The following is a 14,457-nucleotide window of genomic DNA, read 5'->3' on the forward strand; positions in this document are numbered from 1 at the left end:
GAAGGACTTTTCAGGAGAGGGCATATAAAAAAGGCAAGGAGAGTTTTAGAATAGGAGTGTATGAATAGCAAAGAAATAGCTCACTAGAGCAGAGAGTATATATTAATGAAAAGATAATATGGGCTAGGTATGGGGGGCTGGGGGTCCTTGGAAATGGAAGAAATGGCTGGTGCAGGGAATGGAGGGAGGACTAAGTTTGGATTTCTAATTTATCAAGTGAAAGTGTGAGCCGCTCAGTCATAGCCGACTCTTTGAGATCCCATGGACTGTAGCCCACCAGGCTCCTACATCGATGGGACTCTCCAGGAAAGAATACTGGAGTGGGTTACCATTTCCTTCTCCAAGGGAATCTTCCCAACTTGGAGACTGAACCCAGGTCTCCCACATTGCAGGCAGATTCTTTATCAACTGAGCCCCCCTGGAAGCCCATTCTAATTAATCAAAACCATTTTGCAATTTGAAGAATTGCCCTAGAAGGTATGGAGAGACCCTCTCTCCCATTCATATGTGACAGAAGCCAGTCTCTGGACTGGTTGTTATATGTCAGTCATAGCTCAATCAGTAAAGAATTCACCTGCGATGCAGGAGACCTGGGTTGATTCCAGGGTCTGGAAGATCCCCTGGAGAAGGAAATGGCAACCCACTCCAGTATTCTTGCCTGGGAAATCCCGTGGACAGAGAAGGCTGGTGGGCAACAGTCCATGGGGTCGCAAGAGTCGGACATGACTGAGCAACTAAACCACCATATGTCAGGTCACAACATGTAATTCCCCAACTGAAGATGCACCCCACCCTGGTCTCCCCCAAAGCTGGACTGACACATCAGTGGGAACACGGCACAGAGCCAACTGTCACCCTTGTCATCTCCACCCAGGGAACGGCAGAGCTGGTACATGATTCTGACTCTGCTGTCAGCGGAGGCCACACTGACTCAGAAATCTCATTCATTTAAATTTGGGAGTTGCCAAGTCACTTCATCAGAAAGCACCTCAATGTGGAATGACCTTTTGAAAAGCAACAAGTTTAATGATGTGAGCTGAAATCCTTTGGCGTTTAAAAGAAGTGCTCTGCTGAGGGCTACCTGCTAAGACCAGCGGTTTGCTTCTGTTACGGAGAAGCAGAAGATGATGATTTCAGTGTCTCTAAGTGATGTGTGGGTTCAGGAAATGAGCTGCAGCAGGTTTGGGAATGCGTGGGGAGAAGAGAAGTCAGAAGGCCATGCACACAACGTCTGTAAAGAAAATGTTTTATTTAAAGTGTTAAATACCATCACCAGAATGAATTTGAGTTTTCCATTAGTTGGTGTTCATCACAGGACTAATCTGCCCTTTTTATTTTTTTCCAACTGGAATTCCCTTCACTTTTAAAACATACTATGTACAGGGCAGCAATGGTCACTGGCATAGTGCTATTTACATGATTAGGTCACAAGTTGAGGTGCAGACATGTGAAAATTAAAAAAAAAAAAAACCCACCAACTTTAAAATAAATACTGCATAATGACAGGTATGTACAAATATTCCATACAGTCATGTCCTTCTTATTAAAATTAGAAATAATTTATATAGGAATATGCACAAAAGATTATGTGACTGCATCTTAGTATCAGGAAAATGTTAAACGTTTATTCTAAGGGATAGTATAGACGCTATAGGTCTATTAAATCAATTGTTGCTGGTACACAAGAGTCTAAATTATTTCAATAGTTTTATTCATTTATTTCGCAACTTTACCTGGGTCCATCGCAGGTCTCAGAATGTCAAGACACAGCCTTGGTGTATTTCATATTGCACCACATAAAGAGAAGGCATTTTTAGTGATACTCATTTTTAACTTTTGCACCATATCAAGCATGATAGTTTTTAATGGTCAGCACTGAATTTAAAAGGAACACAAAAGAGCAATTTTTGTGCATGGCATTAACTTAAACAAATGGTATGTATGTAGATTTCAAAAGTTGTTGCTAGAAGTTAGAATCAAACTATAAGAACATGTTATCAAGGTATACAGAAAGAAACAGAAACTATGGGTGGCTTATTACATTACTCAGTGACTTTTCCTCTAAATAGGGGAACTTAAGAGAAATTTGACCTTGCAGCACCACCCAATGGTAATAACTGTCTGTAAAACTAAAGGCAGGGGTTTGATTTTAGGGCATTTGTGTGTAGACTTTCGGTGATGGCATCAAAGAACTGTTAATAGGCAGATTGACTTTCTTTGAGTTACCTAAAAATTGGAGCTTTAAAATTATCTGTTGCAAATTTATGTTTGCTATGTTTCTTTACAAATATAATTTGTGAAAAATTGAGTTTTACTACAGAAAAATGAATTAATAAACTGCCCTGTATTTCAGGGCTCCAAATTTTTAGCAGTGCTTCTATTCACATAGTAAACGGAAACTGGCTAAAGAAATTGCTTTTAATTAATTAAAAACAAAACTTAAAACCTTCTAGAAATAATACTTTAACCCCTGTATGAATAATGCTGGTGCTAAAAACAAATTTATTAGACATTACAATGGCCACAGGATTTTAGGATTTTCCTGTAAACTGAACTTGGAAGGTGAAAATAAAATTACCATGCACTGTGCAATAAATTGCAAAAGTTCAAATATCTTCTTTATCAAACACATGCTGGCTGACTTTAATGTACTCCCAAGTCATGTTGCAAAATCCTTTTCAACATGCTTGAAATAAAGAAAGCTCCTAAATAGTTTTTTTTCCCCCTTGAGAAATTCAGAAGCATCTACAGCTCTGAATTGAACATGGGGTAGGTATAAGAGTCAAAGACTTGTGATTTTTTTTTTCTTTTAGCATAATGTTCACTCTAGTAGGGAGAAAGAAAATAAAAAGATTAAAAGAGGGAGAAGAGGAAAAGTGAGAGAAAGGAAGAAAGATGTGAATAATTTGCACATATTGAACTTTGTAAGATTTGTATATTTACCATGGAAATAAATTGAATACATTATACTTATTTGTCACATAAAGAGAATTTTAAGTATTTTCTAGAAAGTATTTTCTTCTGTAATGTCTGCCAAAACACAGACTGTGATTAAAGAATAAACATGGTGTGTCTTTGTATCACCCTGCTGCATTCTCTCCCTTTTTTAAAACCATGCACTAGTGAAATTTATTTTTTAAAAATAATATAAATTGTTGAAAATGGCTGATTTTTATTTTTATTTTTTGCAAGTTGCAGCCCCAAGAAAATAATTTAAATATTCAGCTAATCTGTCCATGCAAAAAAAAGTTTAATCTCATTGAGTACAGTGGAGCCACAGAATTTTGTTTTTTAGAGTCCAACACATCTTGGCATTAGTGAATGACATGCCTGCTGGAGCTCTGAGGTCTGCTACTGCCCACGTCGTCACTTTGGACCGGCTGCTCCTGTCCTGTCCAGGGGAGGGCTGACGTTCTGTCCTAGACCTCGTCTTTGGTCTCTCGCTTTTCACCTGATGCTTCCCAGGACTTCAGTCCTTCACTTATAACATGGCTTAAGGGCTGGATAGCTCCATTTCTGTGGCATCACAGGACTTTGGGGTCAGAGAAATGAAGAAAAAGGAACAATAAAAATATAAAGGTGCCATTGAAAAGGGCTTTTGTTGCATGAAACTGACTGATTCTTTGATATTCATCCATGGCTTCAGATTGGACCAAAACTCAAGTGTTACTGAACCCCAAACCTGAGAGTTGTTCATCGCTCCGCTCCTTCACCTGAGGGCCTCCTGTAGGGCACAATGTGTGCAACTTCCCCTCACAGGGTCGCTTTGTATCCCTAGGAACAGGCTCAGAAGACACAACATTAAGCATGCAGTGTTACCAGGGTTTGCGACCTGTGATTTTTTTTTTTTGTAACGCTGGTTGCTATGACAACAGTTTTACAGCTGCTATGAACGAGAGTAAGAAGGTCCAGTTGAACTTTCCAGAGATGATTGGGAAGCTCTTCTTGTCAGAGGAGCCAAGGTTGGATCTACTAGGGAGGAAGGGGGGAAGAGTTTGAACCAGCCAATCACCATGTTGGATAGCTCCAGTTCATCTAAAAGTATCTGGGCCACTCCCATAAAGGATTTGTGATCCATGCGGCCATAGTCTCCCCAGACAATGATCTGTTGGCAAAATTAAAAGAGCAATGTCAGTATAATCATGTACGTAAAGGCTTGTAAACCAAAATATAATCAATTAATGATAGCTCAGTTGGCAAAAAAATCCACCTGCAATACAGGAGACCCCAGTTTGATTCCTGGGTCGGGAAGATCCTCTGGAGAAGGGATAGGCTGCCCACTCCAGTATTCTTGGGCTTCCTTGTGGCTCAGCTGGTAAAGAATCTGCCTGCAATGCAGGGGACCTGGATTTGATCCCTGAGTTGGGAAGATCCCCTGGAGAAGGGAAAGGCTACCCAATCCAGTATTCTGGTCTGGAGAATTTCATAGACTATATAGTCAGTCCATGGGGTTGTAAAGAGTCGGACACGACTGAGCAACTTTCATACAATGTGCTGACATCAAACACCAAGTTATGTAGTTGTATTTAATTACTGGGATAGTTATCTTTATTGGAATTCAAAGGTACAGTCAGAAAACTCTACAGGAGTGTTAGGATCATAAGCCATCAAGGAAGATGACAGCTGATGTGTGATGGAGGTTTACAAGCCTATAGTTCACTTTAAAGGAAACAGTGTGTATAGCTTTTTTTCATATTTTTTTTCCACTATGGTTTATTACAGGATATTCAACATAGTTCCCTGGTGTGTACAGCTCTATAGCACTGGCCACTGCTTGGAAGTTTCCCAAGAATTTCAGCTGGTGAGGAATGGAAGAGAATGTGATACAAAGTTTGACTTCATGAAGACACCTTCTTAGGTAAGGAATATATAATTCAGTAAATACCTGTAAAACCTTTCCTTGGGGACTTTCTTCAAAAGATAATAGTTGCTGGTAAAGGGGTTCCAGCGTTTTTCTTGCCACTTTTGTTTTCTTTTTGGCTATGCAGACTCCATTATCTAATAGATACACCTTTACATATGGTGCTTGGGAAAGAAAACAGGAGAGTTAAGAGATGAGCTATGGTTACAGAACACTCAACTTATGGATGACACCTGCCACAGCTTAGTCTTGGGCTGAAAGAGCCAACAGTCAAAAATCACTGGCCTGTCCACATTATGTCAAAATTATTAGATAAACAATAGATAAATTATTAGATAACAATAGATTAATATCAGTCATTCAGTTAGTTTTAGGCAGCTCACACAGCCTCTGAGTTGATTACTATTTTGCCATCAACTGGTTTTATATACTGCTTTTAAAAAAGAAATCCTTCTGGTCCCTGACAATATCCAAGAAAGAGGTCTCACTCAGTTTTTCATGTGCCAATTCATAAATCTAGTTAAACATGCTCAAAATCATACGGTTTTACCCATCCCCATGGAGCATTTATCACATTGATGGTGTGGGTACAAGACAAGGGTGGGGTTTGATGTAATATGTTCAAATCAGCTGGAACGAGACAACTAATTATAAATACCATGGACTGATATTTTTCTGACAGAGTCTTTATAAAAGCATTTTCATGCATGTACAAATTGTGGTATTCTTTCTAGCAATCAGTTGACTAAACTCTGAGACCTTTATGAACCCAACTGACTGTCTTAATCACCACTGCAAGGTTGTACAATAGGTAACAGTCGGTAACAATGTGAACTTTCTAGGTTAGAGATTCAAAATTACAATTCGTTCAGTGGAGGTGCTTAGGTGAGAAACCAAGTTTCAGAATTGTTCTGTACATCAGGTCTGAAGTTGTCTCCCTCCATCTCTGCACCAGGCATCTGGAATCTTTGGCCTTCCCTATGGCTCTAAGCACCTTAGATTATAATATTTTGGTACAAAGTGTGACATTGCAATAAAAACTTATAATGGTGCCTCTCTATACACTCCAGGAAGTGAGAGTCTTCTAACTAGAATGTCCTTCATCTATGGGTTTATGCGATTATGGGGACTTATATCTATCTGTATTTATTCCAGAACTCTAAGGATTTCTAAGGAGAATTCTGAAGCTCAGATAAACTGAAGAATAACACAAAATACAAGCTAACAAGAACTTCTTAGGTAATTCATTTTGTGCAACATGTACATACGTGTGATAGTTTTTATTTTGTGGGGTTTCTACCACATATGTGCTTATTAGCTAATGACTTCTCCCCACCAGATCACCCTCACTGGGTGCTCACTCAGGAGAAATGCAAACTACTACAGATAACTGACTCATTTATCAGTACCCTTGGTTATCTAAAGACAAAGTTTTCAGCATCTCTTCAAAAACAATGTCTCTGAATTGAAAAGTGTAGATTAGGAACAGTAACAGAAGAAATCTCATTTGTTCTTACCTGGCAGTGTCTTGGAACCTGGTTTTACAACAAGGCCACGGGCCCGGATTATTTCCACCTCCAGCTGTCCCTTTTTGTCCATCATTCCTACCTGAATGTCACCTAATAGTGAGTGAGGAAGAAACAAACAGGACTTAACATACAAAAGCAGATAGAAAAATGCTTGTGTCAAAGATCTTGGTTTAACCATGTTGGATCAGTTCCCATGTATTTTCCTAAATTCAAATATATTTAAAAATATATCACTGATATCTTACCTTAAAAAGCATATAAATTAAAATGGAAAAAAATGAAGTTTATATTGTTTAAAATTTAAGACACTCATTCCAGAAAATACTCTTAAAGATCTTATGCAATTGGGGAATGTGATTTTCAATAAGCTAAAAGGAAAACAGTGAATCACATGACAGAAGTTCTTACCCATTGCGGGTGTGGCCAGAGTTTGGCGCCCCACTAGCTGGGCAGGGCCAAGGCCATCCAGAAAATCACTGAATTGGCTATCCGAGGCCAAGCGGACACCAGGGAAGATCAGACTAAAAGCAAAACAACACAGGATTATTTTGTGTTACCCTCAACTCCTGTTTCCATCTAGCCCCTTGCCTGCGGCAGGAGAAGTTGGTGTCACTATTTTGTCACTTATATTAATCGGATCCCAAGCGCCCCCTGCACCTCCACGGCCCTCCTGCCCTCTCCTCCAGCAGCCCTCGTCCGGTACTTAATGCACGCTTCTGTCTGTGTGCCTTTCTCTTCCTCATCTGGAGGGCACGAACTGTGAGTTCTGCATATAGCACTCCTACACGCTGAGCACTTATTCCGTGACTGACATGAGCATACTGAATTTCTTAGCTGCTTTATGAGACAGTCTGTTATTTAATCCATTTTATCAATGAAGAAAGCCTTCAGATTTTGCCATCAATACCCAAACACACTGCTATTTCTTCCACCTTAAAGAAATAAAAAATCCCTTTCCTAACACCCATTCCTCTTCAGCTACAATCTCATTTCTCTCCCTGGAATTTCTTTTTTTTTTTTTTTCCTTGTGCCTCCTGCATTTTTTTTTTTTTTTAATTTTTATTATTTTTTTTTTTTCCAGTGGGTTTTGTCGTACATTGCTATGAATCAGCCATGGATTTACATGTATTCCCAATCCCGATCCCCCCTCCCACCTCCCTCTCCACCCGATTCCTCTGGGTCTTCCCAGTGCACCAGGCCGGAGCACTTGTCTCGTGCATCCCACCTGGGCTGGTGATCTGTTTCACCATAGATAGTATACATGCTGTTCTTTTGAAATATCCCACCCTCACATTCTCCCAGAGAGTTCAAAAGTCTGTTCTGTATTTCTGTGTCTCTTTTTCTGTTCTGCATATAGGGTTATCGTTATCACCTTTCTAAATTCCATATACATGTGTCAGTATGCTATAATGTTCTTTATCTTTCTGGCTTATTTCACTCTGTATAATGGGCTCCAGCTTCATCCATCTCATTAGGACTGGTTCAAATGAATTCTTTTCTTGAAAGCTGTCTCTATGTACAACTTCACTTTCTTTAACTTTTTTTCTGCCACACTGCACAGGCAGGTGGGATCTTAGTTCCTGACAAGGGATCAAACCTGCACCCCCTGCTTTGGAAGCTCGATGTCTTAACCACTGGGCTGCTAGGGAAGTCCCTATCTTCAGTTTCTTTCCTCTCATTCTCTAGTGAAACTCTAGTCAGTTTTTCCCTGCTGTCTTCCAAGCTTTGTTTTTCTCTACTCCACCAAAATTTCTCTGATCAAGATTACCTAATAACCAGAGTGGTAAATCTTGACTAATACTCCATATTCATCTAATTGAACATATTAGTCTCATTTGATCCAAATGATCCCTCCCTCTTACTTGAAACACTGCTTCCTGAACCCTCTAGTCTTTTGGTTTTCCTTTGTAACTACTTCACTGTTTCCTTTATTAGTTCTACCACTAAATATAGTCATTTGATCCTTTGACCTCTTCCCTGTATGTCCCAATTCCCTTGGCAATCTCATCCCATCTCAAGGTTTTAAACATCGTCTACAGTGACATTACCAAGACTGACATCTCCAGCTTGGGCTTCTCCCTTGGGTCCCAGACCTGTATTCTAACTGCTCTATTTACCTGCTTGGAAGTCTAACAGGCAATCAAAACTCAACTCGTCCCACACTGACTCTCAACCCCCAAACAAACGGAAAACCAAACTCTGTTCTTCTCAGAGGATTCCTATCTTAAATGGCAACTTCATTCTTTCAATTGCTCAGCCTTGCAGTTGTCTTTCCTTTGGACGGACTGCTAAAGCTGTAATTTCGATAATGACTGTATTTGGAGGTAGAAACTTTAAAGGGATAGTTAAGGTTAATGAGGTCTTAACGGTGGGGCCCTAAGCTAATATGATGGTGTCCTTAGAAGAAACGCCAGGGGTACATATGCAGAGGTGAAAGACCATATGAGGACCTTGTGAAAAGGTGGCCATTTGGGGGCCAAGAAGAGAGGTCTCGGAAGAAGCTAAACTTGCTGACATCTTGATCTTAGACTTTCATCCTCCAAAACTATGAGAAAATAAATTTCTTTTGTTTAAGTGGTATTGTTTTATTTTTTATTTTTTTATTTAGTTTTTACTTATTTATTTTTTCAAGGCACAGTACATTTTTATTCTGCATTGGTTAATATACAACATATCCCTACTTCCCTTGAGAAAAAGTATCATATCTAAAACACACTTTGATGAACACTGAATATTAAAATATTACACAATCATTCCTCAGAATCCGGAGGGGGGTGGCTGGAAAACTTCTCAGTCAGTATTATGTGATAATAAAAGTCTCACTACTGAATGCCATCTTCTTGATTCACCAGGCCTAAACTGCAGTAATACATTCACTCAGGTGGAGAGAAGACATCAAGAACAGACCAGACACATTTCCTTTGGTGGCAACCTGATTTCCTTTTCACCTCTGAGGCCTCTCAGCGGAGAACAACCAGAAGAATTTTGAATTTAAAAATAAATCCTGACATTTTGCTTTGTGTTACCAGTGCTATATTCTTATTTTTTATTTTTAACAGTAGCCCTAACAAACTTCCCAGAAAGCTCAGTGGGTAAAGAATCTGCCTGCAGTGGAGGAGTCTCAAGAGACACCGGTTCGATCTTCGGGTTGGAAGATCCTCTGGAGAAGAGCGTGGCAGCTCACTCCAGTATTCTTGCCTGGAGAATCCCGTGGACAGAGAAGCCTGGCACGCTATAGTCCACAGGGCTGCAAAGAGTCGGACACGACTGAACGCAGCACAACAAGCCAATACACACTCTTTCTCTCACATTCACAGCAAATGCGTCATTGAACCTTACTGGTTCTCCTGTCAAATACATCCAGAACCTGACCTCACTAATGCTACCATTCAGGTCCCAGCCATCATTTTCTCCTTCTGCGTTGCTGCAACAGCCTCCTGAATGATCCCCCTGTTGCCACCTTTACTCTCCACTCCCACAGCAACCAGACTGATCTGTTAAAGCTGAAGCCAGACAATGTCAGGTCTCTGCTCACTATCCTGCATTGGTTTCTCACCCCAATCTGAGTAAAGCAAAGTCCTCGCAATGATATGTAAAGACAAGACCAGCTGTTCACCCCTGCCCACCATATCTTAATTCCTAGTTTTTTATCACTTCTGCCTCACTCCCCAGGGATGCCCTTCCCATTGTTGATGACAGGCAAGCTCTGGCCTCAGCACTGCTTCAGCCTGAAATGTTCTTCATATGTCCTACATGCTCACTAATTTCCTTCAGATTTTTACTCAGATGTACCCCTTTCCCTGTCTGTCCTTCATAAAACCCTACCCTTAACCTCCACCAGCTCTCTTCCTACCTTTTCTCCTTAGCACGTATACCACCCAGTCTATTATATATTTTACTAGATTTTCTTATATATGCACTTAAATACATTTTCTAGTTTATCGTCTATCTTATCTGTTAGACAGTAAGTTTGATGAGGGTAGGGTTTTTTTTCTTCTGTGCTAACTGCTACATCTCCAGCACTAGAACCATGCCTGCAATACTGTATGTACTTATTAAACTCAATTAATGAATAAAAGAAATGAATGATAAAAAATCTAATAAATAAGTGAATCTTAAAAAATTCCATAACTTGCCCAAATTTGTATAGTACCAAAAACAGATTAGCATTTAAGCCTATATGATTCTAAAGCCCATGTCATACCAGCAACAGAGTTTTGCTCCCTTGTGTGACTTATATCCCCAACTCATAGTGAAGCACCTAGAACATGAGAAGGTATGGAAATACCTGTTGAGTGAATTTATGTGTATTAACCCCATTTCTCCAGTAAGACCATAAGCATCTGGAGTGCAGGGGTCATAGTTCAAACATTTAAAATCCCTAACAGTATCTAACACAGCACTTTGCCGTGATGAGTGCTCATGTACGTTTCTTTTTTACTTGATTCTCCATCTCTTTTAAGACTTCCTTTATTAATGTCAAATCTGTTTCTTCCCCTGAGCTTAATTCCCAAATGTATAATTAATCTGAACATTTTTAATGCTTCCATAAATATCACACATAACCTTATTTATAGATGTATGAAAACCATATACATCTCTTGTATTTACATAACTGTGCTATGCAAATGATTCCTAAGGCAATATCATCAACACTCTGCCAGCCGCCCCCATGGCCTCACATTTGTGAACTCTTACATACTATGTTGCCTAAGCATCTGCTGCTTCCATAGTGATGACAGATGAGGTCAGTAACCCCCCCTTTCCACTATTAATGTCCTTCACACATCCATCTACAGCTCTGCAGTTGCTAATTACTGTTAATTCATGGGTGACAGGGCTGTACAATCTTTACGAATGCCTTAAAAATATCTCAGACATAGTGGAGTCAAGGGAAAGCTACATGATAATTACTTAAAGGAAAGGCTCAGCAAACTTTGTGGCGTTTCTTTTTGGTTGTTACATTTATCCAAACTGTTCATTACTGCATGGAACTAAGCATGTATCAGTTTTCCATATTTTTTAGTAATAACTGTTAGAGCAAAGATTTTCAAAATTAGCATCGTACATGTGGCATGGGCATAGGTACTTAAAGTGCTCCTGTGTTTTTATGTATTATTTCAGGGCAGGGCAAACTTCCCTTTGTGACAGTTATATTTTAGCATCTTGCCTTTAAAGTGAAACACTTTATCCCCAAACCTATTTCCATTGATCTAAAAAGCCAGGTAAGTCACGTTTCCCAGTGGCAGGTAAGCAAAAGTTTTCTTCACAGCAAATCAGCCAGTGAAAGTTAAATCAGTGCCACAGAGCATGCGAGTTAGCATTTATGGAAACACAGAGAGGGGGAGAGAAGGAAGACTCCAGCGAGGCGTGGAGGAGACCACCGCTCTGCTAGCATCACTCACTTTCCTTCTGAGCTGTAGCTGTTCATGCTGCCGTCGGTAGATTCTCGGCTTGCTTGTCGAGTCATCCAGTTCCTCATTTCCACAGCCAAGCCTGTTTCTGTACTTCTCTGGACAGTGCTCCGTAGCTTTTTACCTCCGGTTTCTGCAAAGACAGAAGACAAAAGAGGTGATAGTTTTGTCATCACCATCAGGTAACAAACGTATCAGCCAATGCACTGAGATTCTCAGATGAAAAAAAAAAAAAAAAAACTGCGTAACTCTAAAGTGCTTTTATGAAGGAGACAGAAAAGGTATTTCAAATCTTGTCTTGTTGAGTGGGATGAAAAGTTTCTAAAAAATTGTCAAGAAACACAAAATACCATTGTTTTATTTCCATTTAAAACAGTGTTCAAATAGGTAACGAAAGGAACAAAAAGGTTCAAGCTGTGTAAAATAAAATAAGCTTTGTTTTCATTGTAATATTTAAATCAAGATTTAATTTATGCCTGTCTTTTTCTTTCTTTTTGTCATAGTCAAAGAAGTAGGCCTTCACATTATTTCCAAAGAATAGGTGGTGAGTAATCCTCAATTCTACCTTCAAGTTTCATACAAAAACCTGTTTTTGTAGGGTGATCAATATTAGAAAGTATAAAGAAAGCTACACTAAGGAGACAGCCCTGCCTGAAAACACTTTTCACATCTATTGGCAGTTTCCAGAGAGATTCTCATAGGGAATACAAAACCCAGCACTCTCAAGTGAAAAAGAGCTTTTAAGTTTTTGGTCATTGATAGTCATGTTCTTAGGGCTTCCCAGGTGGCTCAGTTGGTAAAGAATTCATAGAGACCCAGGTTCGATCCCTGGTTTGGGAAGATCCCCTGGGGGAGGAAATGGCACCCCACTCCAGTACTCTTCCCTGGAGAACCCCATGGACAGAGGAGCCTGGTGGGCTACAGTTCAAGGCGTCACAAAAGAGCCAGACACAATCTAGCAACTAAAGTACAATCACCACCAAGTCATGTTCTTAGGGATCTTCAACAGTCTGGCTAGGAGGTTTGCTTATGGAAGCCCACTAGGCCAAATAGGAAAGAAACGGAGTCAAGGCCGCAGATGTGACAGAGGTACAAACTGCTGTCTGCAGAGGTCAGGAGGAAGGAGCTCCAGCTCACAGAGGGGTGGGGTTTGAGATGGGCTTAAAAAATGGGCAGGTTATGATCCAAGAAACAGCCCCAGTTATCAGAGACCTTACAGGTTAGAATGTGGAGCTGAGAGACAACTAAAGCTGCAGTAACAGTGGGATGGCTCAAAATACTTATATTAATTTACTCCCTGTCAGGCCTAACTGTTTATCCACATTGACCATACATATCATCAGTATTTTGGGAAATGGTAAGCTCTTCTATTGCCTGGTATTAATTACTTCCTTTTAGATCAATAAATATTTGGTGATATTGCCAATGACTTGTGGAAATCCTTTCCACCAAACCTCTTGAAATATGTGCTGTTTTGAAACACTGCTTTAAATTTCATTCATTCTCCACTTCCAACTTTAATGTACATCAAAATGCTTTAATAAGTACATATAAAATGTGTAATGACTGATCTACAACTCAGTTCCATAGATCAGTAAATATGAAGAGTGATCTACAACTGAGGCTGATATTTTAGATAATTGATAGTAAAACATGTTGTACTGATATGAACTATTAAGAGGAGATACATCACCGTCCATGGATGAGGGAAAGCATATCCTTCCAGAGAAATGATTAGTTAATACGTGTACAAAATGATAAAATGTTAAAATTACTCATTTGCAACCTCGAATGGAGTATAATTCAAATAAGACATATCAATGGATGCTAATGCCATTAAATAAAAGACTATTAATATAAGCCAAAAAATCATCCCACAAATTAGTTCTAATCACTAAAGGAGAATATGTACTTTAACACTGGGAAACCTGGCTATGGCCATCTTAATCATGGGAGCAAACTTAGAAGCACTAACAGTGTGTCAATCATTGTAGCACCTATCAAGTTGATCTGGACAAAAATATACAACCTGTTTCTAATCAGGTCTTTGTAACGATCTTCTGAGTTTTCAGAAATAGGATAGACTAACAAGATACATGATACACACACACAAAACCAGATAAACCCAGAACATGGGATTTTGTTCAAGAATCACTTAAAATTAATATCATGAAAACTAACAAGGTGGGAAAATTGTCCCAGATTTAAAAATATCACAGGATGTAACCATTAAATGCTATGAGTATACTTTGGTTTCTTTAAAAAAAAAAAGAAAGAAACCCTAAAAGCAAAACACTAAAAGGAATTTTAGGACAAGTAGGGGAAATCTGAATATGAATTGGATATTAGATAGGATGAGAAAATTGTTAATTTTCCTAGGTAGATAATGGCATGTATTATATAAAATTTCCTTATCATTAGGAGATACATGCTGACATATTTAGACCTCAAGACTTACACGGTTTGCAACTTACTTTCACAGTTTGCAACTTACTTTCAAACAGTATAGCAAAAAATATGCATATTCATAAAACAATGAAATGTTAACAACAACAACAAAAGGATGGGCATGAAGAGTAGATCTTGACAGTCATACACTCAGTATTTATGATTTTATTTGAGAGTGATTCTCAGAATGGCCACATTAAATTGA

General features: G+C 39.2%; 1 protein-coding gene across 6 annotated transcripts in view; it reads right to left on the reverse strand.

Annotated features, from left to right (window-relative positions):
• Positions 1-1,259: 1,259 nt before the first annotated feature.
• Positions 1,260-14,457, reverse strand: part of RIMS2 (regulating synaptic membrane exocytosis 2) — a 599,507-nt gene continuing 586,309 nt past the window's right edge. For all 6 annotated transcript variants that reach the window (XM_061123619.1, XM_061123620.1, XM_061123618.1 and 3 more), the window contains 5 exons: positions 11,796-11,937; positions 6,799-6,911; positions 6,379-6,480; positions 4,886-5,025; positions 1,260-4,105 (listed from right to left, as the gene is read on the reverse strand). In XM_061123619.1, the coding sequence (XP_060979602.1) occupies positions 3,887-4,105; positions 4,886-5,025; positions 6,379-6,480; positions 6,799-6,911; positions 11,796-11,937 (716 nt within the window). In that variant the 3' untranslated portion in view covers positions 1,260-3,886. The remainder of the gene's footprint in view (positions 4,106-4,885; positions 5,026-6,378; positions 6,481-6,798; positions 6,912-11,795; positions 11,938-14,457) is intronic.

The sequence above is a fragment of the Dama dama genome, chromosome 21 (genome assembly GCF_033118175.1).
Source record: "Dama dama isolate Ldn47 chromosome 21, ASM3311817v1, whole genome shotgun sequence".
NCBI classification, from domain to species: Eukaryota; Metazoa; Chordata; class Mammalia; order Artiodactyla; family Cervidae; genus Dama; species Dama dama.